Source organism: Drosophila subobscura, chromosome E (genome assembly GCF_008121235.1).
Source record: "Drosophila subobscura isolate 14011-0131.10 chromosome E, UCBerk_Dsub_1.0, whole genome shotgun sequence".
NCBI classification, from domain to species: domain Eukaryota; kingdom Metazoa; phylum Arthropoda; class Insecta; order Diptera; family Drosophilidae; genus Drosophila; species Drosophila subobscura.
In genome coordinates this window covers 9496683-9524445 of record NC_048531.1, presented here as the reverse complement: position 1 = coordinate 9524445, position 27763 = coordinate 9496683, and the positions used below count along the sequence as shown (strand labels likewise).

General features: G+C 51.4%; 1 protein-coding gene across 2 annotated transcripts; it reads right to left on the bottom strand.

Annotated features, from left to right (window-relative positions):
- Window positions 1-279: 279 nt before the first annotated feature.
- LOC117891602 (zinc finger protein 423 homolog) lies at window positions 280-27605 on the bottom strand. Of its 2 annotated transcripts, XM_034797135.1 has the most exons (8): window positions 27356-27605; window positions 21775-22141; window positions 16690-16705; window positions 15755-15863; window positions 5143-5603; window positions 3629-3771; window positions 2078-3557; window positions 280-2035 (listed from the first exon to the last, which is right to left on the bottom strand). In XM_034797135.1, exons 1-8 carry the CDS (start codon window positions 27396-27398, stop codon window positions 473-475), a joined length of 4182 nt encoding a protein of 1393 aa, XP_034653026.1. In that variant the 5' UTR covers window positions 27399-27605; the 3' UTR covers window positions 280-472. The 2 variants fall into 2 exon arrangements, with proteins under 2 accessions (XP_034653026.1, XP_034653027.1); XM_034797136.1 differs by lacking the exons at window positions 15755-15863; window positions 16690-16705; window positions 21775-22141; window positions 27356-27605 and adding an exon at window positions 6770-7107.
- Between the last annotated feature and the right edge of the window lie 158 nt (window positions 27606-27763).

Below are 27763 nucleotides of genomic sequence, written 5' to 3'. Positions count from 1 at the left end.
TATATTTAAGATACATTTTAGTTACATTTATTGAATAATTCGTTGCATATAAATACTGAAATACGTAGGCAAGGCCACCGCTCCTCTAATAACATACAAAAAAATATAAAATGAAATTGCTTGAAGGCTTCCATAAATAGGAAAACAAACGGAATGCTTGGGAAATCTTTGATAAAACTATCACACACAAAGAAAGGTTTTGTTGTCAAGAATTTCTACGATTAATTGTGTAATATATTTTATGAAATTTAATTATAATAATAATATTTTATGTACGTTAACTTATAATATTTAAGAGTCTGTGTCGGACATTAGATTCTATGGATTAAGTATATATCGTGTGGTATTTATTGTTTATGCGATTAATACTAAACTGTGTTCCATTTACTCTCTGTGTGTGTGTGTGTGGCAAGATCTAAGATTTAAATGTGGGAAATACTCTGGCAATACTTGAGCAAAGGAAGGTCCTTCCTCAGGCGCTGTTTGTGGCCCTTTCCAGCTGGGACATGACATCCCTGGGCCGCGTCTCGTGTGGCACCTGCTCCACCTCTATGTACTCCTCCTCCTCCGCAGCGGGCTCTGGCTCATCGGCACCCGAGTGCGCCGTATCCGAGTCGTAGAGCTCCTGCTTGACGGTCGTGGGACTTCGCACGGGACTCGGACTGGGCGAGGCGCTGCGTCGCAGCGGAGGCTCTGGCTTGGCCATCGCTGGACGATGCACCGCTGGACGCAGCTCGTGTGCCCGCTGGTGGTGCTCCAGCTCGGCGCGGAAGAAGAACTTCTCGGGGCAAATGCTGCAGTCGTAGGGCCGCGAGTGGGCGCCGTGCTCCGCCATGTGGCCGAGGAGGCCGCCGGGTGCCGTGAACACAGCCGAGCAGATGTAGCAGTTGTAGCCGCGCTGCTCGGTGCCCGCAAAGGTGTGCTCCACGAGGTGCTCCTGCAGCTTCTGGGCGTGTGGCAGGATCATCTTGCACAGGTTGCAGCGGTTCTCCAGGTAGGGCGCCGCCGGTGGCGGGGCCTGGAGCACGGGCGCCTCGCTGCCCTTGCTCCGCTTGCCGTTGAGGTTGTGCTTGCGGCAGCACTTCTCGCAGAGCTTCGCTGGAGTGGTGGGCCCCTCCACTGGCCCGGGCAGTGGCTCCAGGCAGAGGGCGCAGGCTGGCTCCTGCAGGCTGCCGCCGCTGGACGCGGACTTCGTGTGGAACTTGGCATGGAGACTCAGCTCGAACTCCGAGTGCAGGGTCTGGCGACAGCAGATGCAGGCCAGCGGCAGGGAGGCCCCGTCGCTGCCATGTTCGCTGAGGTGGGCCCGGAAGGCGGCGACATCCTCCAGCGGATGGCTGCAGTGGGCGCACTTGCCCGACTGCCCCACCTTCGAGTGCTGCAGCTTGTGCTCCGCGAGGATGGCCGGCGAGGGGAAGATCTCGTCGCAGATGAGGCACTTGTGTTTGCCCGTCGAGTTGTGGCAGCTCTTCATGTGCTGCTCCAGCTCCGCCCGCGACTTGAAGTTGCCCGCGCAGTAGGCGCAGCGCAGGCTGACGCCCGTCTTGAGGTTGTGGGCCAGCTTCCGGTGCGAGTGGAGTTCCGCCTCGCTGCGCAGATCCTGCCGCTCGCACATGCCGCAGCTGAAGGTGGCAGCTGGAGTGGCTTGCGGCGGAGGCGCTTGTGGTGCTGGTGGAGCGGCAGCAGCTCCTGGTCCTCCTCCTCCTCCTCCTGCTGATTCGTGGGCGCTGCTGTTCACCGGCGACGTGGACTTGGCGGCGTACATCTCCATCAGATAGCGCTGGCTGAGGCCGTACATCAGCGCGGGATGTGGCGAGCTTTGCGCCTTCGTGTCCACCTGCAGCGGGCTGTAGAACTTGGACCCAGTGGGTGCACTGGCTCCGCTGGCAGATCCTCCCCCGCCGAACAACCCCTTGAAGGCCACGTTGTAGTCGATGATGCTGCTGTTGTTGTTGGTGGCCGCTGCGGCTGCGGCAGCTGCTGCGAGCGGTGGCAGCAGCGCGTTCACATAGAGGCTGCCCATGTTGGGCGAGCTCTGGGGCTGGGACTGGGACTGGGACTGAGACTGGGCCTGGGCCTGCTCCTTGTCCTTGGCGCCGCCATGCTGGCTCTGCATGTGCCTGTCCAGCAGAAACTCCACGTGGAAGGTCTCCGGGCAGGAGGGGCAGCGGAACTGTCGCGCATGCGCCGCCAGATGGAAGTGCATCTCCAGCTCGGAGGAGCAAACGGCACGGCAGAACATGCACTGCAGCGGATTGGATGCGGGATGATGCTGGTGTGGGTGCTGCTGCTGCTGCTGCTGCTGATGATGGTTGCCGCCGACCAGCTGGTGGCGCGTCTTGACGTGCACATGGAAGTCCCCGTCGGAGCGGAAGACCTCCATGCAGGCGCTGCAGCGCAGCAGCTTCGTCTCCTGGCTGTGGGCGCAGGCCAGATGGAGCTGCATGGCCATGCGCGTGTCGCACACCTCCGAGCAGAGGGCGCACTTCAGCAGCGTGAGGACATGCTCGGCGCTGAGATGCTGCTGCAGCTCCTCCGCCTTGCCGAAGCTCTTGCCACAGCTGGAGCCGCAGTTGAACTCGGAGCTGGCGATGAGGAAGTGCCCCACGACGTGCCGCTCGAAGTCCGACTGCTCCGGCAGACTCAGCCCGCAGTGGGGACAGACCAGCTGCATGCCCTCGGCAATGTGACTCTTCAGATGATTGCGGAAACTCTCAAAGTCGGGCAGTCCCGCGTTGCACTGATTGCAGAAGAAGATGCCGGGAGGGGCCGCTGCCTGCGGTGGAGGAGGAGGATTGTTGGCTGGCGTCGGTGGTCTTCGCTTGTTGCTGCTCAGATCCGTGGGCAGGTCCTCCTCCGAGGCTCGGTTCTCTCGCTCCGGGCTGCCCAGATCCGGCTTAATCTTGGGCAAATCCAGCGCCAGTCGCGGACTGAAGGTGCCCGCGGTGGCCAGGCGATTGAAGTGCTCGTAGTAGGAGTTGGGGCTGCTCAGACGATCCAAGTGGGTGGCGCGCATGTGCTGGAAGAGGCCGGCAATGTTGCCGAACTTCATGGTGCAATATTCGCAGCTCAGCTGGAAGGTGTCCGCCTCCTGCACGGCATTGCTCTTGCCCGATGGCTGTCGCTCCTGCTGGGACTGCTGCTGCTGCTCGTGGACACTCTGGAGATGTGCATTCAGCTGCTCGAGGCTGCTGAACTCCGTCACCTTGGGGCAGTAGCTGCAGCGCAGCAGCGGCGTGGGCGTGGGCACATGACTGCTGCGCGATCTCTTGGGAAAGTCCAACCGACTGGGACTGCTGTCGGTGGCCAGAGCCAGCGCATAGCGCCGCTTGTGCAGACTCCCATTGCTGGACACGGACGCCGAGGCGGAGCCCGTGGACCTGGGACTATAGTTGAGGGCATTGGGATTGCCGCCGGCTGCCAGTATGGCGGCATTCTTCTTGTGCTTCTGCATGTGCGAGGTGAGTGCGGCAGCCGTGTTGTAGCCCCGGTTGCACATGCTGCACTGGAACGGTTTCTGTATGTCGTGCGTCTTCATGTGGATCTTCAGATGATCGCTAATCAGCGGGGAAAAGGAAATATTGTTGGGATAAAGTTAGGGCTATGGTTAGTTGGGCCTGCAACTTACCTCCTGGAGAAGGCTGCCTCGCAGTGTGGACACTTGTAGTTCCGCTCGTTGGTGTGCAGCTTCTTGTGGCGATCCCGGGAGCGCTTGTGCTTGAACAGCTTGGCGCAGTACTCGCACTTGAAGGGCAAGTGCTCGGCATGGCTCTGCGAAAAGATTCGGTTGGGAAACCCGATTAGTTGTGTGCCAACTAGGAACAAGTGCAATCTTGGCTATCCCAGACACTGGCCCAGACGCTAGAGCTGATTTGAAATTCTTAGAAGACAATCCCTGCCTGTCGTCAACTGTCCCCGGCTGTCTACCAAAGTTGTCTCCTCGCTTGAATTTATAGATGCGTCAATCCGCATATGAATCTGCATACAGACTGACTCGAACTCGGACTTGGACTCGGACTCGGTTCTGTTTCTGCTTCTGAGAGGGGGAGGGAGAGAGAGCGCGACTGGCGTAGGTGTTTGTTTCACTTTGCGACTTGTGGCTTGTGGACAAAAATTCATCTAAATGCGCGACGCCACGTTGTGCGGGGTGGTGCAGGGGGAGGAGGAGGGGGTCTTACACCCGCAACCGGTTTACTTTTGGGGTTCTTTGGCGGCTGCCAAAGCAGCGCTTGGCGGTGGAGCGCTTTGAACTGGCAGCAAAAGCAAAAAATGAGCCCATTTGTATGCAGCCCCCCGAGTTTGGGATTGCACAATACAGATACAGATACAAACACAAACACAGATACAGATACAGATACAGATACAGATACAGTTTAGCCGAGTTAGTGGCATCCAAAGAGAGCGAGCGGCAGCCTTATTCTCGTGTTGGTTATGGTTTTTTAAACTGTCGCTCGCATCATCAACCCCATGCACCTCCCTTCGCCAGAGAACGTGCGAGAATGGCCCGAAGACCGAATTCTTAATATCTGCCCCCGAACCCATGTCCAGGCGCTAGGATCAAAGCGAGCAGCGCTACATGTTAGACCCTGCCCCGAAGACGACGATAAAGATCAGCCTAAACAGCAGTTGCAATTGGGTTAACAAGTTGCTGATGTCATGGGCGGTGTCCGCGAAGAGCCACTCGAGGAGTGAGGTGAGTCAGGGCGGCGTGTGGGTGAGCCACAAAGCCACACCGCAAGCATCGGTCTAAGATGTTAAGCTAAAAGATTAGCCCAAAGGAATGTTAGATGGATGGCACGGAGCGGTTCTAACTGAAGGTTAAACCCGAAAGCTTTAAGTGTATTTGTAACCAACCCTTAGAGGCTGAGTCGCAACCTTTAATGGGCTTGCTCCACTTTCAATTGAAATTCAATTTCAATTAGCAAATCCCAAAATGCTGCAACAAAGTTCAAGCTTGTCGGGGAGTCGACTGTCACCTAAGTGTCAATCAGGCAACCGCAAGGCGAACAAGCGCCAAGTGCTAAGCGCCTTATGGCCATGGCAAGACTGTAATTAAGCAACATCCCCAAGGCAGCCACCCAAGGCAGGCAGGAAGGGTGGAAGGCTAGAAGGAACCCTTTTTCGTGGGCGAGAGACACTCACCTGCACGTGATGCTTCAAGTAGCCGAGACGGGGAAATGTCTTATCACAGAACTGGCACTGATAGGAGCCGTCGCCGCGACTCTTAATGCCTTCGCCTGTCAACTTATCAAACTTTGCGGCTGCACCAGCGCCAGCTCCGGCCCCGGCACCAGCTCCAGCGCCTGCTCCTCCGGCGGCTGCCAGCTTGGCCTCCTTATTGATTTTGCGCAGCTTGTTGGCAATCTTCAGGGCCTGCTGGTGATGGTAGTGATGATGGTGATGGTGGAAGTGCGGCTGTCGCTTCGCAGGCTTGGCAGGCTCCTCCGCGCCGGGCACACCGTTGGACTTGCCATCAGCCGTGTGGTGGAGATCCTCCTGTAAAGCATTCCCTGAGGCAGCCGCCAGATGATGGGCATTGGGTGTCATCGTGCCGTCGGATATGCTCGGCGAGTAGCTGGACGAGGTGTGGGTACTGTACATGTCTGGAAAGGGAAACAAAAGAGCGAGAGATCTCAATTAGAAGTTGTTTCTCTCCGCAAGTGTGTGGGCGACTGCATCCTGATTAGCGGCACTGTGGGATCGGCACACAGCGGCGGACAGGAAATCAACGTCGGCTATCAAATGCTGGACACGGAATTAATTCAATTAGCAGCTCATCGGTTGGTGTCGGTGTCGGTGTCGGTGTCGGTCAGTCCCACCCCACAACTGGGGGATCATCTCGCCCAGTCTCTCCCCTCTGCCTCTCTGTAAGTGAGTCTCATGCAAACTAATTGCGCTTTGTTCTTGTCGTTGTTTTAATTACAGGCTACACCATCCACTTAATTCACTGCCTGCCCCATGAGGGTCTCCCGGTCTCCCGGTCGCATCATCTACGCGCCACCACGCGCCAAGTGCTGCCTGTCGTCTTCGAAAACTGTTAATTGAACCCAATTGCAAGTGATCTCTGGCCGGGAACTATTCATACACATGTAGAATGTATCTATGGGTCGGTCAGGGACTGCATTTGTTTTCCCTCGCATCGCTTGAACTCTGAACCAACTCGGATCTAAACTTTAATTAGGAAACATCAAACTGCTGCATGGCATTCATTTCTTCACATCTTCTCCTTTTGGGGTTAAAGAAAGCTGTAAGAGATTTTGAACCCATTCACTTGATTCATTTCATTTCTTTTGATTGAAGTGCTGTTTGTGTTTTGTCCGAGTTCAAAGAAAGTGAAATGTCAAAGAGGTTGAGCGCAGATTGGTCCAAAGATGGGAAAAGCTGCTGTGGGAAGATTTGTCTATGATTTGTGAGGCATTGTTTTGATTCCTAATAATCCAATTATCATTATTTTTGAATGCAATCAAAGTGGCAAAACGCCGTCGGCATATGACAAGTAGCTTCGAATAATTAAATATATTTTTTGGTTACTTTTTGGCTCACATAATTTAAGTTTTTGCATGTTCCCTGGAGGTTTGAACCCTTCTTATGCGAACATTAGCTAGAACCTGTGGAACTAAATCCATTACAATAATCTCATCATTTTCTGCAATATTTAATCCTGAAAAGAGCACAGGAACAGCCTAACAATGGAATTCCCCTACACATAACCTTTAGCTCCCCCTCTTCATCTCTCCCTCTTCACATTCAAAAAGCTCTCTAAATTTACCGTTATTTGTGATCTCCTTGGTGGCCTGAATCTTCTCAATTAGATTCTCCAAGCGCGAACTGGGGCCGCGATAAAGCATTTTTAGGGCCATCATATCATGGCATAGTCTCGTTAAATGTTCCAAATCAATTTTCAACTAAATTTCACTAACAATTTGTCACTAACAATTCACAGGAGGGCACTATTGGGTCCACTCGTAGGCATTAAATGCTAATGACTTTTCCGCTGGCACCAAAGGATCGCATCGCACTTTTTGTTGCTTGGGGGGAACTCGCTTGTTGTTGCTTTTGTGGTTTTATTTTTTGTATTTTTGTCGCGCCGACGCACCACGAAGGACGTCCAATTGCCGCGAGCACCAAAATTGTACTAAAATCAGAGCCGCGACAGAGCCGGGGCCCCAGGTCTGGTTTGGTTTGGTCTGGTCTCTGGGCCACCGAGCGAGCGACCAAAAGGCCGAAGCGAGAGCAGCGGGCGGGCGTCGTTGTCGTCGACGACCAAAACGCCTATAAAATGCGATAACTAGGCGAACTGGTTCTCGTGCGTCTCTGTGTGTGTGTGTGTGCCTTTTGGGATTCTCACACACTCGTTCGAGGCAAAACAAGGCGTCGGTCGGCGTCGCTGTCGTCACGACAAATGAGAAGCAACAGAGAAAGCAATTTAAATGGCGCCCCCACCCCACCCCCACACACAAGCGCACAGACACAGCGAACACACACGCAGTGCCAGAGGCGAGGAGTGCAACGGCAGCGAGAGTGTGAGAGAGAGCAAGCTGAAGAGCGCTTTACATAAGCACCACACACTGCGAACAGAGCGAGACGAAGCGTGCGACACAGAGCGAGAGCGAGAGCGGGCATTGGTGTTGGTGCCGTTATGTACTCGAGCAGCAAGCACGTGGAGGGAGGGACTGGCAAAAGGCGGAGCATGGTGCTGTGGCTCGAGTTTTGGGGGCTCCTAATGGGACGGGACTGAAAGCGGGAAAGCAGAGCTGGGGTGGGGGTTGAGGAACCGTTGATACCTTTTTATAAATAATTTATTTGCACAAAAAAAGGTAATTTAACTAAAATGTCAGCTGATGAGGCGACACTTGTCCAGTTTATCCAGTTTAGTTTTATTTTTAAGCGTTTTTCTTTGTTGTATTTATTCAATTTGAGGATACAACTCTTGCAGGATGGGACACTGACAGGAAAGGTTAAAGTTAATAGAAAAAAAGTGATATTTTCATAGCAAAAAATGCAGGAATTGATCTCCGAATTGCCAATCACGAATAAATATAATTAAAGCAGACAGAAAAGGTTCTAAAATCTACCAAAGGATTACGCTCAAGAAAACCTTTTTGGTTACTAAAAGTAATATAAATGTGCGCTTGGAACAGCTGACGAGGTCCACAATTGTTGTTAACAATTAAAAGTAAATTTATTGTCATAGTAAATTAGCTTCACATTTTGTCTACTTCTCAAGAATAAGTTCTATCGCTGTGAAGAGCTTTCAAAATCATTTAAAATGCGCTCTAAAATCCCGCTAAAATATAAAATTCTCAATAGAAAGGGCAACGCCATCGCTTCCACACATCCTCCATATGTTTGGGGTTCAATTTGAGGCAATAAGTTCGGGGCACAGCTTGACTCTTTCAACCTATTTTCGTGTAAATGTCAATTGACATTATTCTGTTGCCAAATCGTGCCAAAAAACATGACCACAATCGAAACAAGAGTACAAGAAACGTTTGGGCAAAAAAAGTTTTGAATGACGCCAAATGTCACGAAGGAAATCAGCAGCAACAAAATAAAAAGAAAGCAAAATGGTGAAAAACACGTTTAAGCCATTAGCGCGGCCCCGTCAATGTGGCAAACGGAAATGTTGCAAAAATAAATCCGTACACACGCAGATTCTGACAGCAGAGGAAAGGACGGGACAGGAGAGCACAACAGAGGACAACAGTCCTGGCCCAGGAAGAGAGCTGCAGCCAACGCATCACTAAAAGCCAAATTAATTATGCATGCAACGGCAGCCTGTGATATTCGGGGCAGGAGCGGGGAAGGCAGCCCGAAACAAAGTGCCAGTCCAAAAAAAAAGTATGAGGTTTTGGATGGTGTTTCGAACTGTCAACGGCAGAGAGTATTGTCCAAAAACCCTCTCCACCGGCAGGCATTCCCCGCAAAACTATCAAGGCAATTAAAAAATCACTTTTCACTAGTTTAGCCACCAGTCAGCTTTTCCCTGGCCCCCCTCCGCCTGTTGTATGTAGTTTCATTTCGGTTTTTTAGCTCCGCTTGTGGTGCTGCTCGCCCATTGGTCCGCGCTTTGGCCAACCAATGCGCATGCCTCGCACGAAAGTACATAGAAAGCAAGACAGAGAGAGAGAGAGAGAGCGAGCGAGATAGATGGCTATCGACGAAGCTGTCAATTCGTGTTGTGCTCGGTTATTTGTTAATTGTTTTAGGCTGTGGTTTTTGTTGCTTGTGCCTCAAAGTTTGTTGTTTCAGTCTTTGGTTTGAGGTGGAAACTGACAAGGGAGGGGATTGTATGGCTTGGAGTTGGTTTGGGGACTAGTTTAGGTTTTGGTTGCAAGTTAAATAAACATTTAATTAAAGTTAAGAATATTTTGTTTTAGTTTTCACACTTTAAATGCATTTAAAATTCTTTAAATAAAGATTTTAATGGATTTCCAGTGTAGAAACAGGTGAAGGCAACCCATGAGCCCCACTTTCCCATCCATAACACGGAAAATTCCGTGTCAAACGTGAAAGTTCAATTACAAATACATTCAATTAGGCGAAAGACAGCTTAACCTTTGACCTCTGTCTGGGCGTACTCTGCCCCACATCGAAATGGAAGTCCCAACTCAAAAAAAGAACCCACAAATATCATGAATTTATTATTATTATCCAACAACAATCCCAAAGATAATTTTGCAATTAAAGTTCATCTTCGGCTGCTGCATAATTAATGCGCGAGAAAAGTTTCGCCGCCCGATAAACAATTTTCGTAATTGCAACAAGAAGTAACAGCAAAAGAGACTTCCGAAAACAGAAAACAGATTTCAAATTTGAAATGTTAATTGTCCTTAGATGTCCTTCTCGCTGCTACAGCCTTGTTCTCCCCCTCCCCATTTGTTGTTTTTTCTGCGTGGCGGAGTGTGGGGAGGGGCAGGACACGTTGAATCCTGTTGAAAAATCAACTTTCGGCTGAAAAACGGTAAAAGGTCTCTCTGCCCCTGCCAACCCCCCCCTTGCCGGTGTTAATTACAATTGAGTGACAGTTTTCCGACAGGCCACGACAAGTGCCGCAAAATGCTGAGCGGATGGAGGGTGTACGGGGTGGCTGGGGCTGCCAGGTTTTTGTGTGGTGGCTCGGAAAGGGTGTCCGCCCAGGTAAATTGTGTCGCCCAGCCCGGGTCCGCTGGTCCTTGATCCTTCTCCGTTTGGTTCCGTGCATTTTTAATGCGCGGCTAATGCAAAGTCAGCCAAAACTTTTCACTGAGATTTGCAGTTGGTCAACAGATTGTGCGGCAGCAAAGGACCACAGCAGCTCGCCTCATGTGTCACTCCTGCTTGATGTGTGCTGACAGCCAAAGGGTTTCCGGCAGCGCTGGCGCCCTCATGCATAATAGATAAATTATAAAAATATATGCACTACATGGGAGCTGCTAATGTGGAAGGTGGACCGGGAACGAGGGGCCAACCTGTCATTGTCCTGCCAGCCAAAGTGTCCTTTTGTTTCAGCGCATTTTAAATGAGCCACTTCCAGGGCCAAAGTCACTCAAATTGTCACTTTGATGTCCTGACAGCTGTCCGGCCTTAGAGCCCAGAGCCCAGACCCCAAACCCTCAGTGCCGCAGGCCATAAGCCGCGTCCGAGTTCCATGTGTCTCCACAGATTTCCATCACCCGTGCAAACTGCACAATTAATCAGACGGTTGAGAACTCATTTAATTAGTGGCCCTAACCCGAACCAGTTGCCGAGGAAAAAAAGGTTAACTCTTGCCACAAATAAATATATGTTTGTAATTTTTCTAATTGAAGCCTTGACAGGATTTGTGGTTTGACTTAGGCGGAGGCTGAACCCTGCATGATTATTGTATAAATGAGGGGAAACCTTTGCAAACTTTATTGAATATTTTGTGCACTTTAAACTATAATGGAATCACAGCTAACTCTTCCCAAACTCTCTCTCTCTTCAGTCTCTAAACGGAGAAGTCTACGGACTCCCACCCGGTGGGCCCTGCCACAATTTTCAGCTTAACGAGCACTCGGAACCCAACGGCGCACCACTCCGCAGAGATTAGGGACAACTCTTAGACATATTTACCAAACAAATAATTATCCCAATAATCTGATTTCGTCCCGTGATGCATGTGTTGTCAAGTCATGCCCCCATTCAATGGCTCATAATGATGATCCTTTTCGAATTGCATCACAGACAGAGCACTCTGCGACGATCTCTGTGTGTGTTTTCTCTCAATGAAAAATGAAGAGAAGTCAATGGAGTGCCAGGGATTTGTCTCAATCGCGATCGAGGCGCTGACACAAATCAATCAACGCAGACACAGACACAGGCCAACAGGTAGAGGCCCGATCGGCAGTCTGACTCTGACTCTGACTCTCTTTTGGGATCTTGATCGACTGTCAGGGCTAATGATGGGCCTGGCGACGTGTCGGGTGCGTCCTGCGGTGGCTGACTCCACGCCCCTGACCCTCTAAACAGGCATTTGAAAAGGTTTTCAAATCGATTTCTGTGTGCCAGTGCCAGTGCCTGTGCCTGTGCCCTGATTGACGCTCTGCCTGACCGACCATAATTGACTTTCGCACCTGTTCCCGTCCCGCTGTCGACTCTGGCAAGCCACTCAACCGCAGAGGCTAGGAGTGGGTTTTATTTGTGGGGATTTTGGGGCCACTGCGGCACGTGCTGCAAAGTTTTGTGGCCTAGCCTGGGAGCCAGAACAATGCCCCCAGTCGGACAGCTGCCGCGGCTAAACGGTACTTGAGCAGCCAGCGTACGCGTGCCACAAACGGGAGGGGCTCGGACCATCAGCAAATTGAAATGCATTGCAGGGGCACAGACGGAGGCAGCAAGAAACCCTGCAACCAGATTAACATGTCCGATTGCCACATCCGAGAGCTTTTGTGCTGGAGCCGCTGAATGCGATTCCCATTCCGGTTGCGGAAGACGGAAACTAGAACTTCAGCGGCGATTCAAGTGCTCCGATAACGGGTCATCCGTGTGCTGTATGGGGCAAGGGGTTCACTCCACTCGGAATTGGGTTTATGACATTATGTTTGCCTCTCTGCTGCTGCTGCTGCTGCTGCTGCTGCTGCTGCCTGGGTTTTTGTCTCGCCCGTTGATGATGACGATAATAAACATAAAATTATTTTATAGCTAAAGTAGTTTCCGCGCTGCTGTTGGCATTTAACTAATAAGACACGGGGCCAGCTGTATGTCATAATCAATGAATAATGAATGAAAATATCTCAAAGGAGCAAAGCAGCTGGCGGAGGAATGAAACATGGCAAAAGCTAAGGAAATCGCCCAAATTTAGATATGGAAACTGCAACTAAAATGCCACAAAATAGAAGCAAATTCAAGCATCAATAAAGATACATCATTAGCCCGACTAAAACCCTCTGTAAAAATCCAATTTCAAGCCCCAAGCCAGTGCAAGATTTACTGGCAAATGTATCTGTACCTGTGGCCCATAACAATTTGTCTAAATTAAATCCTTTAAGATCACATAACGAACCCCAAGGAACATTGTCCGCGTGTGTGAAACATTTCAGCGCGTATTTCATTTAAATTACACCAAATTTATCTTCAAAAGTGGAAGCGAAATGCGTGCAGGGAAATATTCACAATGTTTGGCTGAGAGCTCGAGCTGTAAGGGTTCCCCTGGGAGTTTGGCGCGCGGAATTGCGCCTTGGAGTCGCATCAGAACGAGGAGCAGAGCCCAGAACTATGCACATGGGAGACACCAAGGAACAAAAATGGGAATGGGACACACACACACACACACACACACACATTGCGTTGCGTTGCTTTTATTTTTGCATCGTAAAACGGAAATGAAAACGTCTTTCGCGGAAAGTTTTCTGTGCAGGCATCACCCCTCTGAGCCGGGAATCGGTGCGCTCGACACCTCGCGGGAGGAGCTGAGGGGGCGGCTGGTTGGGTCCGAAAACTTGGCGTAAGGCGAGCGAGCGAACGCACATAAATCATTGCCAGCCAAGGTGGCAACAGCAGCAGCAGCAGCAGCAACTTGGGCGTGTCATAACTTTTGAGCCGTGGAGCAGAAAGCTGCACAGAGACAGGGAGAAGAAGGAGCTCCGAGCCCTGTGCCCAGCGTCCCTCTTGGGACCACAAACAATGAGGATGGAGCCACCGATGAGAGTGGCGAAAGTTGAGAAAAATTGCCAGGAGCATCGGCCAATGTGCCTATGGGATGGGGCGTGTACGGAGTGGCCACTGCAGCTGACAGAACGCCAACGAAGGAGTAGAAGTGCAGTCCAGCCAAGGACCAACTTTTTTCCAGTGCATTTTCCGCTTGTTGTGCTTTGGTGTCAAGGTGGGGGCCACACACCTGAGATTGCGATTACTTTTTGTGTCCGGGAGCCAAGCAGACTGCCACAGAGACAGCCATGGAGCCAGCACCAAGTTGGGTTTAAAGTTGGTAAAAATCTTTGATACCCTGCGGCATGCGGGGGTGCATTGGTTGGGCAGATCTTCAGCTGTCAATGAATGTGGCAACAGCTCAACAGCCGCATCGATTGCTATTAGAAGTTGCTTCCCAAAGCTATCGAAAAACTTTCTAATGCGTTTAAAAGGAAGTTTAGTTGTGTGGTGTGTGGATATCGCGTGGCTCTTGATTGCAATTAAAAACCATTAGATTAGTGCTTAGGATAGCCAGTTGACCCAATTACGCGTCGCTGTCCGGTGGCTGTGGTCTCTGCGCTGGCGGCAATGTCAAACGTTGTCGAAACAAAGTTCTCTACGTGATGATCAGTGGCCCTTTGGGCAGCCCCACACGAGGCTCGACGAGCTTCTGCTGCTGTGCTGGTTCATTAACCGACTGGCGGCGATGTCATCTCAGCAGAGTCGAACTGAACCAGTTTTCCCCAAAACAGATTTCTATCTCCGTGTGGCAGAGCGGTGCGTAAAGCAATTTGCGTTGATACTGACAATGACAATGACAATGACAATGATGATGATGACTTCTTGGGAAAGCAACGGTTCGAGTGCTGTGAGAATTTTTGGCACTTTAAGCAATGCCCAAGACTGGAAGCCCCAGTCCCGAAAGATCCGAAACTTTAGTCAGAGCCAAACAAAACCCTTTTTGGCAGGGGGGGGCATGGGGCATGGGGCTGAGCAATTATTTATGGTCTCGAGACAAAGGCGTAGAGTGGCGGAGGGGCGGACCAACTTCGTGTTTGTCTTGTAAGACAAATGTGTAATTAATTGCCATTGCCATTGCCATTTGGCTTGGATCAAAAGGAAACTGTAAAACTATTTGCATACAACGGACGGACGGACGGACGGACGGACGGACGGACGGACGGAGCATGGTAAATTGTCCGTGCACACGTACACGTGCAATTAATAAATCAGAGAGGACAGGCTAAGCCCAAGCAGCTCGACCCATCCTGATGTGACCCTTGCCAGCGGAAGTCTCCGCACAAACAAAGGAAGTGACTTACTTGGGGCCCAAACAGTTGTCCAACTTGAGATTCATTTTTTGTTGGCAGCGCAGGGGCAGGCAGGACTGCAACTAATTGCATTTCATGGCATGCATTTAGGCGCTGCAATCACAACGCCACAGCCCACAAAATGTTGCAAATATCCGCAGAAAGATTTCCTTGGGGGAGGGGAGTCTAAGTCAACCACAAGTGCCTCAAGTCAATTTGTAGTCCGTGAAAGAAGCCAGAAGGAAGGATGTGCCGGGGCAAGTGTTGAGTGCTGCACGGAGAGAAATTGGGGAGGCACCGAGCTACACACAAAGCCATCTGGCATTCACTGCGCTCCAACTATTTCCCTCTCTGTGGACAGACGAAAGGAAAACACAGACAAGGCAGCGGCACCAGGAAAAGTCTGCCAGTCTGATTCAGACTCGGAGTTAAGTGAGTGTGAGTGTGGGTGTGAGTGTGTGGGTGGAGTGGGCATGAATGAGCGAATGAATGAATGAATGAACGAAGCGGGCGGCAAATGGGCAGCCCAGGCCCAGGGCAGGATGCGGCTGCTGCTCAGGGCAAGGACGTTGTTGGATAAAACAAAGAGCACAAGAAGGAAGTCGTGAAAAAATGGCAGCAGAGGCGGAGGAGTAGCCTGCCGACACCACAAAACGAAACAAATAACACAGAAAAAGCATTCGAAATGGCACTAGAGAGAAATGTGGCTAAAAGGAGGGAGTGGGGAGAGAGAGAGGGAGGGAGGGTGAAGCAGCAGCAGCAGCATGAGGCAGAGGGAGAGGGAGAGAGTGAGAGCAGGTCATGTCGTGGCCGTAGCTCATGTTGCCTGCCTCTTCCTCTGCAGACTCCGCTCTCAGTCTTTTCGACAGCTCGTAAATGGCAACGAGGATATGTGAAAGTGATGCGGCAAGAGCTAGGGGAAGTGCTGGGGGAAGTGCCAGCTAGGGGTGGCAGACTCCGACTTGGCCTGCTCCTCTCTGACGCTGTCTCTGTCTCTGTGTCTACCGGCTGCCCCGCTCCGGCTTGGTGTTGATTGCTGTTTGGGGTTTTTAAAACGTAGTTAGGCTGCCCGACAGCCCCAGGACCACAGCAGAGCCACAGCACATGGAAACGACACCCGCGGCACAGGTGGAGAGCACCCTGGAGTGTCGTGGCCAGCTGCCCGGATAACACCCTGTACGGCAATTTCAATGGTTATGGCTAGAGCTGGAGCTGGGGCTGGGGCTGGGGCTGGGACTGCTACGCATGCTGTGCAGCAGGATGTTTGGCATGGGGGGCCAGCGTATGGGGAACTCATGTGACAAACCGCTTACCTGAGTAAAAGCTGTCCAGACTTTGCAGCTCTTCATCATCGTAGTCCTCCTCGCCACTGAGACTCAGCAGGTCGTCATCCAAGTCCATGTCTTCTGGCTCCTCCTCCTCCTCGTCCGCCTCCGCCTCCGCCACCGCATGCTCAGCGTTCGCCTCCGTCTCCTCCGGCTCGTCCTCGTGCTGCTCCGTGTTGTGGGTTCGGGCTGGAATGGAAGACACACACAAGCTCGTCTTAGCCAAAGATTGCAAGGAAAATGCAGCAGGGACCCAGACCCGACCTCGACTGGGGGCACGTTCCTGCCTGTGGATGCTTGCCCTGGCAGCAGCAGCAACTGTAGCTGGGCCAGGGGCAGGGGCAGGGGCAGGTTGCCCCACTCGATCCCCAAGTGCAAGGAATTTTGATTATGCTAAGCCCCAGGGTGCCATAATTCCATACCCAAGCAAGTAAGCCCCCAAGCAAACCCAACGCGCGCTCCCCCCTGCCTTCTGCCACTGCCACTGCCTTCACCCTCCCCTCACACACACACTTAAGAGCGGCGACGAGCAAGGAAGAGCAGCCGCTGGCACGGCGCATGTCCAGCTGGAAGAGCGCCAGCGGCAGCTAAGAGCGCCACTTGTTTTGGTCTCTCACTGCCAGTGGCGGAGGAACAGCTGATGGCAGCACGTGCTGTGGCCCGTTGCCTGGAGAGGGCTGGGACCACAGAAGTTGCTCATACGCAGCGCTGGACGTGCCTCTTGGGTGCGTGTCTGCCTGGAATTTGCGGGGGTAAGAAGAAACCAAGAAGCCAACGAGACATTGCAGATCTTACAGAGCCCTTTGTTTCCCCACTCTCTATACCATTCCACCTCCGCATTCCGTAGCGATCTCTGCCCAAAACACGTTTGACATAAACTCATCAACTCATCGGCCAACGACCATCAACCATCGACCATCGACCACTGCGCTTTCACTGCTCTGCTCTTGCCACTTTCAGCCACTTTCGCGCTTTTGGCTTTTGCTTGCTTCTAATGACAAAATGGAATATCGCGGCTGCTCTTCAACCCAAGCACCAAAAAAGAAGCCACAGTGGAGCCCAGCCTCCACATCGGATGGTGCAACATTCTGTGCGCTTGTGGCAGTGCGAGAATTTCCTTGATGGGCTGCGACGCTGAGTTGATGAGTGTGTGGCATGTGGCATGTGTGGATCTGCTTTTATGCCACTTTGCATGCCAGCACATAAAGGCAGAGGGAATGCCAGAGAAGCTGCAGCAGGTGGGTGGGGCAGGGGCAGGGGCAGGAGTTGCAGCATAGCTACTGCCTGGACCGCCACACGTCCAATAATCCTTGTCCTGCAGCTGGGGAATACTTCATCAGCGGAAACAAAATTTTACGAATTTCTCCTGGTCTCTCTCTGTGTGTGTGTGTGTGTCAGTGTGGGTGAGTGTGTGCGTGTGTGTGTTGCACGTGCTGGCAGCTCCATCTAGCGGTTGGACCCTGGACCCAGGACAAGTTTTTAACATGCCAAAAACGCATCTCGCGGCCCCCCATTGATGCCTCCTGTCCTCCTGTTGGCTGCGAGATGGCAGTGACTTTGACACGACTCTGCCACTCTCTCTCTCTCTCTCTCTTGCTCTCTGATGATGCTTGATGATTATTCAACATACGCTCTATGGGGAGTCATATGCCTGCGCTCGTTCCTTCCTTTGCCACACACATGAAAGTCCTGGCTGCTGGCTGCTGGCTCCTGGCTCCTGGCTCTCGCCGTCATACGACGACGCAAAATTGGCTTTCGTCGAATTGTTGCTTTGAGTTTTGCAAATTTTTCGACACACAATCCCTCAATGGGGCACACAGCACACAGCGGAGGGTGGCGGATGGGTGTTAGTTGGATCTGCAGCGGCAGCTGCATCTGCATTCATCATCATCATCAGACATCGACGGGGCGACGAGGAGGCGACTGCCTGCCTGCCTGCCTGGCTAATTTTATGACTCTCTCGCATCTTTCGCGATTCCATGCTGGATGTTAATGAAGCAGCTGCCCCCTGTCCCTCCCCCCCATGTGTGTGCAGCCATAAATCGAACGAAATTTGCATAAAAGCGAAACTAGCTCCATCTTTTGGCCATTTTTACGAGTTTCAGGGGGGGAGCTTGATACTGATTATTGTGTGGTGTGTGGGTGGGTGGGTGGCCATGCCACACCCACCCATACCACACATGCACAGTGGGAACAAACTGCACTGTGGAGACTGACGCTGCAGCCATGCAGGCCGTTCCTGCACTCGACCAGATTTCCCAAAGCGATGCCTACAACAACAACAACAACAACAACAGCGGACCGGGTCCAGCTGGGGTGTAGAGTCAGGGGCGTAGTCATGGCAAGAGTGGGGTTGGGGGGTGCATTATCTTTGCATACTGCCAGCAAGTAGCTGCCGCGGTTGAAACCCTTTAGTTTTGGTGTGCTCCACCACTGCTCACAACAACAACAACAACTCCACCTCCGCCCCCCACCCCCTTGGCAGACAAAGAATAAAGAAGGAGAAGAAAGCAAAGTGCGCGGGGAGCGGCGAGTGCTGGAACTCTGGGTCCAACTCGGACTGCGCCAGGCGCCTCCCCTGGGAACAGTCTGAAGCGGGCGCTCTGCTCTGCTCCACTGCGAGGTGGGACCACCTACCGTGTGGTGGCTCTTAATTCGATTCGTTGGCTCCACCTCCCCCCCCTTTTTGCCCACACTCCGTACTGCGCTGCTGCCTTGGCTTTCTCGACAACGTCGTCGTCGTCGTCACCCGTTCCTTGGGGAATTGTTGCGCAAATGCTTTTTGTGTGTTTCTGTTTGAAAATTATTGCAAAAAAAACAACAAAAAAAAGGAAAATAAAAGGAGGATACAGAGGCGAAATAATAAAGGCAACAGTCGACGTGCATGTAATCGAACAGGAGCCGAGGGGGTGGCGGCGGCGGTGGCGGCAGCGGGCGGAGGGATGTACCTACGGGAAAGTGGGACTCGATATGTCTCTGATGCAATTATGAAGTGATAAATGAATTATGTATGCAGGGGGAATTGACGGCATTTCTCATGGTCACCAGCAGCAGAAGGAACAGCAGCAGCAGCACGCTGCATGGCTTGCAGTTTGCATATTTATCGATCTGCCTTTGGTAATCGATAAATTATTGGACTTGGAGTAAGGGGAGCAGCAGATTTGCACTCCCGCAGCATTCAGCATGGAGCTTCATTCAAGTATCAGAATCCAAACGAAGTTTTGTCATAAAATTTAACACCCACTGCCAGCTACAGCTGAGTTGTTTTGTGTTTCGTGTGGCTTTCGTTTGCTTTGCACCTGATCATTTTATGGCCACCTTCTGCTCATATAACTCTCTGGGTGTGTGTGTGGTGTGTGTGTGAGTAGTGGCAATGGCTGTGGGGGGACAGTGGCAGAGTCAAAGCGACAGCAGACGATAACTCACTTTTGTTTCATTTTTCAATACACAGTGGAATAATAATGGCAAAATGAGCAACTTCGCTATGCAACAAGATGTCTCTCACTCTCTCCCTCTCTCTCTCTCTCTCTCTCTATGTCGGTCTCCTCTCGGTCTCAAGATGCTCCCCAAAGAACATACCAATAAACACGCTACCAAAAGTTGAGACACACACAGCACACACACACGCTGAGTGTGAGACAGAGACGGGAGCACCTTCACTCCTTGAGGGAGTAGGAGCCACCACCCAGCCGCCCCCTCCCTTTGTTGTCTACTTCGTCTCGGCTGCTTATATGGCAATGTATAATTTTTATTCGCACCAAGGTTGCTCCCCAAGGACATGTCTTCGTCGTCGTCGTCGTCGCCAGGGCTCCCCCTACCCCAGCCGCTCTTCTCGTAGCTCTTCTTCCTCTCTCTCCTCTTGTGCAGCGGCCTGGCCTTCCTTTGCCGAAAATTGCAACATAAAACTTTACACAAATATAATCTATAAGCAGCAGCAGCAGCAGCAGAACTCATATTAATGTCGTGCGAGTGAGGGAGATGCCAGCATTTAGTGGGAGTAAAAGGGAGTGGGGACACACACACACACACACACGTGTATGCGACATTTTGGCGGGCGCTCAGCGGCACAGTGGTCACACAGTGAGTAAAAAAAGGGTTCCGCAGGTAGAAAATTGAGAATACAATTTTGGTTAGCTTTTCCAATATTTTTGCACTTTTAATTTCATTAAATTTCTGCTTACAGTTCTCTCCACAGTGCCTCAGCTTTGCCCCACTGTGCGGGGAGCTGCCGCCAACTAGGGCCATGTTGCTGCCACTGCTGCTGCTGATGCGCACAAAAGGGCCAATTCATTCTCGCCGGGTTTCTCATTTCTGGCAGCAACAGCGGCAACAACAACAGCAACGCCAAGTAGAAAGACAATTTTCGGATCCCCAAACTTATCACAGCCTCTCGATTTCCCTTTAGAACATTATACAACACACCAGAGAGTCCGCCAGCACGAGGCCAGCACCGAGGAGAACGACACACAGAGAGAGCGAGAGAGAGAGAGAGAGAGAGAGACAGCAGCAGCAGCAGCAGCAGCAGTCCCAACAGCAGCAGCGGCAGCAGCACAACGACAGTAAACGGACGCAGTGCAGCGGCGTGTACTTGTCATATATTATGCGAGTGCGAGCGACAGAGATGGTGCGAGTGGTGCAGGCGAGCGCCCGGCCCGGCGGTGATAAAGTTCGGTCCTCGGTAGTGCCGTTAGGCGGGTCCGAAGTGTGTGCGCAGTGAGGTTAGCAGCGACGCCCGGCCAGCGGCAGCAGCTTGGGCCCCTCGCAGGTAGCCGGCAAACAATAATCCAAGGCACCCAGACCATGCCAGTGGGCAGGGGAGAAGGCCACGGGAGCTGGACGAACGGTTCTAGCTGGCGATGATGATGATGATGATGTTCTCTATGCCAAGGAGGCTGGAGACTAGAGACGTGGACGTTGACGTTGCCGTTGCCGTCGCCTGGACTCGCGGGAATTTCGACAGCAGAGCCCATTTCGACCCAGAACAGAACGCAGCGCAGAGCGCAGAGGCCATGCCCAGAGCAGCACAGAAAAAGAGCAACAAATAATGAACAGGCAGGCAGACAGACAGACACATGGGCTGTTACATATGGAAGTATGTACATATATGTATGTACATATGCATATACTTGTTCCATTTGTGTATGTAGCTTGTTTTATTATTGTCGGGCCACATGGCGGAGGCTGGCCGTAACGAGCAGCGCTTTGGTCATTGGAATCGATGGCTTTACACCCAAGTGCCATAATCCAATGACGCACAGGAATACCAAATACATGGGCCCCACACAACACACACACATGGCCCCCCAACTCAGATATGAAAGTGTGCGTGTATGGGGCCGCATGGAGACATCAAAGTTGATGTGACCAGGCAGCGGCACCAATGGGAATACGATGCCAGACATACAGGGCATGTTCCTCTGCTCCCAAAATGAGTTTTTGGCACTTTAAAGCGGAGCTCAGTAAATGTTTCCCAGAGCATATTCGCCAGGAAAGTCTTCTCCAAAATATTGAGACACCCACAGCAAAAGGTTCGAGTCATTTGGCACCCTGTATGCCGTGTGATGCATTAACCTTATCCAATTTACAGCAGCATTCCACACTTTTAAACCGTCACTAGTTGGACACAAAAGCTGAAGGCTGGGAGAGGAGCTGGGAGCGGGAGAGGTTGCTCTCACGTGTCCAGGACCGTACCATGCGGATGCGAATGTGTCCTAGCTGGGTCAACCAACAGCAGCAACAACAACAGCAACAGCAACAGCAGCAACAGAAGGAGGAGCAGCAAAAACCTTACATTTGCTATTTATGAGACTGTCGAGAGTTATTAGCCGGACATGTGAAAGACCCGGGGGGAATGGCCCAAGACGGCCAAGACGACGACGAAGGACTTGTGGCCAGGCTGGAGTAGGTTGCTGTTGCTGCTCGGTTGGCCCGGGTTGGCCTTTGGGTTGGTTTATATATAGATATATCTTTCGGCTGGAGGCAATAAAATATGCAAATTGAAGTCAAACTTACCAGAGGACTTGCAGTGCCCGTTGGCATTGGCAGCTGCATCGGATGCACCAGCAGCAGCAGCCACAGCAGGACCTTCCTTATCCCGTGGGTGTTGTAGTTCTTCTGCTTCTTCTTTTGGCACAGCCGAGGCCCTGCCTGGATCCTCATCAGCTGTTGTCCAGTGGCTTTGTGGCTGTGATTCATTGGGCTTGAGTGGCCTCTCCTCAGTAAGCAGCTCTCCCTCAGCATCCTCCTCTTCATCGGAGTCCACATCCCCATCCCCATCCCCATCCCCATCCTCGTCGGCACTGAGCAGCTCCTCCTTCGGCTCCAGCAGGTCATCCGCATTGGGCTTTTGCTCCTGCTCCTCCTCCTTTTCGCCAACTGCAAGCCAAACCAAAAAATAAATAGGTACAAATATAAATTAAAGCTAATCAATTGATAACATTTCGAACACTCGCACAAATTGCTCCGCTATCGTGGCAGACAGCAGTCCGTACCCATAGATATGGGCTTCGGGTGCTACCTCTACTCATGCAGATTATGCCGAAGCACTCCCTGGGCGACCATCGTGCCAAAAATTCTATTTACACGTTCTGTGTTTTATTGTTGGGGCCGGCCACCCCTGCCCCTGCCCACTGCTTTCGGGCCTTGGCAATAGCTCAAAACTCAAACTCCTTTCATGGCTAACGGGCAAAGCCGCCACCTGATCGATGGCCTCTCTCGCTCCCTCTCTCTCTCTCTCTTTCTCTGCCCAGGGCCTTGCGGGTGTCGTTTCATACCAAAAAAAAGGAGATAAAACACAGAGCTGTGTCTCTTTCTCAAAAGTAATTGCAACAAGGGTGCATGCAGCAACAACAACAACAGGAAGAGTGACAAAAGTTGCTCCGACAAATGGAAATGTGTAACATGTGTAATTGTGCAATTAAATTGAATTTTTCATACATTTCTCCAACTGCCAATGCTGCGGATGTGAGTGCGAGAGAAAGACGAATACTTGCGGTTGCTGAGAGACGGCAGCTGGGCTGGGGTTGGGCCAGCCACAGGTGCGAAAATCATTCACATGTTGGGTTGATACATTCTGAGAGTGCAGTTGGCAAGGAGTAGAAATTATATTTTAAATAAAATAAAGGAGTGATCTGCAAATGGAAAAGCAACTTCAAAGACACTCAACTCCATATCAGATGCAAGTGTGAATGATTTTGTGCTGGCAGCTTCGGCTACCGTCTGGCGCTGGAGTTGGTGCGAAAAGGGAGAGAGAGAGAGTATGTCGGGTTGGGGTAGAGGATGGCGCGTGTCCATTTCGTATTGGTGACCGCGAGGAAGGTAAGGACTTAAAATATATTGCCAAAAGGACAAGCCGGAATCACACCGCAAGGAATCGCCATGGAAATGAACATTATGCAAGGGTATTGGTGTGAGAAGGTGGCATGTAGCATGTAGCGTGGAGCATGGCCTGCCGCTGCTGGTCACCATAATGGAAGAGCAAACGAAGGGATGGGAGAAAAAGGGTAACGGATGCGAGAGACAAGAACATTTGGTTATTATTTCCATATAAAGGAGCCGAGTGTTGGAGCCACTTGAAAGTGGTAGCTGCTGCTGCTGCTCCTATTCCCCTGCTCCTCCGGCTGCTCCTACTGCTGGTATTGGGTGCTGGCTGCTGAGCAAAGGATTGCTGCGGCGGGTATGTGGGGCCAACTGTGTGCCGTTTGCGGCGGAAGTGCCGCGTATTTTAAAATAAATGTGGGGGGTGTGTGGAGCGGGACATGGGGCAGCTCGCATGGGGAGCAGAGTGAGAACCAGTTATGGTCGTTAAAATTGTCGAAGCACCGCAACAACAACGACGACGACGACGACGGTGACGGCGATGCCGTCAGCTTCTTTTTGTGCAAGCCAAAAAGGATATACATCCGCTGAGTGTGTGTGTGTGTGTGTGTGTACTCCTGCGAGTGTTCGTGTGTGTTTGTAAGCGCCCATATGTATGCAAGCGATTTTCATTTTTGTTTAAAGCCCCCCAGAGTGCATTTCGCACTCGGTCGCTGGGTTGCCATGTCTCTTCTCTCTCTCTCCCTCTGTGTGTGTGTGTGTGTGTGTGTGTGTGCGGGAATAACTGCTATGTATAGGTGTGTGTGTCTGTGGAGCACAAGTGCCCGACTGTGTGAGCGTTTCTTACTTGTTTTTCGGCAATGGCATGTTTTTAAGCGTTTTACTCAAACATCCACTCCATCCAGCAACCCCCGCACTTCCCATGCAGCCAGCCACCCAACCAACACGAACGCAAAAGGTGCACACACACATGCTCGTATGTATTTGTAAACGTAATAATAAGCGTCGTCCCCTTTGACCCATCAATCCGTTGCCACTGCCTCCCCTGCCGCCCCCCTGCCCATTTTCTGTGCCCCAACGCTTGCCACTTTTCCAGCTCCCAAACGGCTACTAAGCGTGTGTAGAGGGCACCGCTGAGCAGCAGGGGAGGTGGGCCAGCAGGCAGCAACGTGTGGGTGGTGGGTTTGGGGTCGGGCGTTGCCAGAAACAAAGCGCGCTTGCAACTTTTATAATAGCCATGTACGTACGTGTGTTGTGTGTCTGTGTGTGTGGTATTAAAAAAATAATGAAATAACAAACCCGAAGGTGTTGTTAAAAGCGCCAAACAATAAATTTTACCAATAGTTGGAGTACAAGAAATAAATGTCAGACCCGACCACTGCCAGCCAGGAAGGAGGGAAAGACGTCTGGGCCCTAGTGATCGTTCAGTGTTGGTGAGTTCATTATGTGACTGGGCCAGTGTTGATTAAGGATCTATCATTTGTACATTTTAGTAGCTGAAATTGGGGATGAGAGATCAGAATAACTGAGAAACTCATCCAACCCCCCTGCCAACCCCTCTGCCCACACCGCTTTTGCATCCCTTTCAAAATATTTTGAGCCAAAGCCAAACTACTCCTGTACTCATGTGTAACTGTGTGTGTGTGTTGGGAACCCTATTAAGGAATCCTCAGAGCTGTCAAAATGCCACCACCATAGAGTTGTGTCCTTGTTGCTGGTGCTGCTTACCCAAAGGTCCCAGGATACCTTAGGAGCCCACACCACACCACACACTAGACACCACACAGCATACGGCATACGGCATACAGCAACCCGCTCCGCTGCGCTCCACATACGAGTACCGCTCATTGCCATTGCCATCGCCCTGAGTAGATTCTATTTACCAAACTAGTTACCGCTAGACGCAGCCAATATCCCACATTATGTACACCAGCAGAAGAGCAGACAAGAGCAGAGCAGAGCAGAAGCCATTGCACATGGCCTATGCCCAGAGCGGATTCCATTCCTGCTGTGACTGCTGCTCCTCCTGCTCCTGATGCTCCTGCTACTCTTGCTCTTGGTCCTGGCTGCTCCTCCCGCGATGTTGTTCTTGCTGTGCTGCCTGCTATTTTTGGCGCGCTTTCGCCCTGCAATGGCAAATATTTTGCCAATACACAAAGGACCCGCGCTCACGTTGACGATGAGTTGGGATTGGGATTGGGTTGATAGTCTGGCACGGGGTGGTGGTGGACGATGGCGCAAGGAGCCAGAAGGCAACGACAACTTATGGCAGCTGGAATCCTAAGCCTTTTTGCCCAGCCATGGGAATTCCTCTGCCAGAAGCTAACATTTTAAAGCATTCTGCAGCCCCATACACAGTGTCGGTGAATTGTGCTCAACCCTTTGGCTGAATGTTTACACATAAATATAAGAAGAATGCCAGCCAGTCTGTGCGCTTACTTGTTGCGGACACTGTTTAGCAGAGGTGTAAAAATCAAAGCATTTCTTTGCTGCAAAAATGTTTTCTTTGTTTTTGTTTCTTTCAGCAAAATTACCTATAAATATACACATGTATGTATAGATATGTGTACACACACACACACACACACACACACGTACGTACGTATATAAATGCAAACTGGCTGGCAACGCCGTCAGCAAATGAAAATCCCCCAGGGAGTTGGCGCATGGTTGTTGTTGCTGCTGCTGCTTCTGCTGCTGTGGATGTGGCCCTGCCTCGCCTCGTCGTTGCCTCGTCGCTTGGTATCCCATGGGATTGGCCGGAGAGCCCGTTGCCGACCTCCCTCGAGAAATACATGGCAATGGGTTTTCTGTGTTTTGTGCTTTTTTCCCGCGCAACAGAGAGTGAGCGAGCGAGCGAGTGAGAGAGCGAGCAGAAAAAGAGCAAAGCCAAAGTTCGCTTTTTTATACTTTGGGGAAATTCTCATGCGCCAGCAGCAGCATGAGGATATCTCTCGCTCTCGCTCTCGCTCTCTGTGTGTAAATTTGTGTGTGTGTTTGTGTGTGCTCCAGCTGTCTTTGGGGGCTTTGAGCAGACCAGATCCCACCATACCCTTACCCATACCCCTTCCCACCATCCCGCATGCACATGTGTGCATTGGATTTATTGTCAATTTTATTTGTTATCATTGTTGTTGCTTTGGCCTCTCCCTGCCTCTCTCTCTCTTTCTGACATGGCTCTTGCTGTTCTGCCGCATCTCTGCTGTTATTTACACTGACACAATTTGAAATTGTATTAAAAATTAACGGCACTTTGGTTGCCTCGACTGGGCTTGGGCCTGGGCTGTCGTAGGCAAGAGGAACGAGTGGAGCAGGAGCTGGAGCAGCAAAATGGAACCCCCGACAACCAGATCACAAAAATCCCCAAAAATGCAAGCTGCGTTTTGGCCAAAGAACTTTTTATGCCCCACTGCAGTGAAGGGTATGCAGTGGGAGTGCTTTGATTCGGTGATGCATTTTGTAACGATGAAAGGAACTGAAGAATTTTAAGATATTAGAACTAGAAAAACACAAATATAAATGGATTTTTTTTAGTTACGAAATAAAGCGTATCCTCTAGTCGTTGGACTCGCCAAATGTCCATCCATTTACTTGTTGGTTCACCAGAACACTCAATGTTTCAACCTCATTCTGGGGTTTGTTTGGGTTTTCATGGTCTCTGAGCTACCAGAGCTGAGGGCCCCAACCCCAGCACCACACACCCCAGCCACCCCTCTGGGGGCACCACTGCCATGTCTGTCCATCTCTCTTGCACTCGCTGGCTCTCTATCACTGACAGTTAGGTGTGTGGGTCCCCAGGGATTGGCCAATGCCTGCAAGCTGCAGCACGGTCGGTCGGTCGGGCATAGAGAGAGCTCCAAGCAGGAGCAGGGCTGGAGTAGTAGCAGCAGCACCGGACGGGACGGAATGGAATGGAATGGGACGTTGGCTCATCGCAGGCGGAGGCCATTTGCATTTGTCACATTTTGTGGTCCCGCGAGCAAAGTTTGGCAGAGTAATGCTGTGTCCTGTGCTGTGTCCACCCCCCACATATCCCCCCACACATGCCCACTCTTCCTGTATCCGCCCCTGTCCATGTGTCTCCTAGGGTTATCAAAGCAAATCAATCAGATGCACACACAGGCAGACAAAACAGACAAACAGACACCACCCCACATTGGAGGATACACATGGATACACGGGGCACGGGACACGGGACACAGGACATGGAGTCGATGTCAGACCAAGTCACTGGGGAGCAACTGACCAACCAATTGGGTTTGCCCAACTTACGTTTGAGACAGGCGCGCGGCTTGGCCTGTTTGCGTCGGGACATGGCCAGGATGAAGGCCTCTCTGGAGGATTGCACGGGAGCACTATGCAAATCACTGGTCACTGCTCACAATTTCCCTATCCTATATCCTATATCGATATAGAACTCTTTGCTCGTTGTCCGATTTCGTTTCGCGCCAAACACGTGTCTGCTTGCGGTTTGTTTTGGTTTTGATTTCGATTTCGATGGGAATCCTGGCAAGCGCTTTGGATATCCTTGCGCCTTAAGCGTCGGCAACTGACTGAATTGTTGGCCACAACGCCGCCTGGCATAACACCACATCCAGCACAGAAACAGAACCAGAAGCTCTTAAAACAAAATGGAATTCGCACAGAGCAGACGCAGTGAGAGCGAGAGAACAGAAGAGA

Excerpts from the sequence above, each read along its gene's own strand:
- LOC117891602 (XM_034797135.1), bottom strand. The coding sequence starts at position 27,398 with ATGTCCCGACGCAAACAGGCCAAGCCGCGCGCCTGTCTCAAAC. Across the intron at positions 22,142-27,355 it reads GCCGCGCGCCTGTCTCAAAC|TTGGCGAAAAGGAGGAGGAG; the intron begins GTAAGTTGGGCA and ends TTTGGCTTGCAG. Across the intron at positions 2,036-2,077 it reads GCGCCAAGGACAAGGAGCAG|AGCTCGCCCAACATGGGCAG; the intron begins GCCCAGGCCCAG and ends TCCCAGCCCCAG.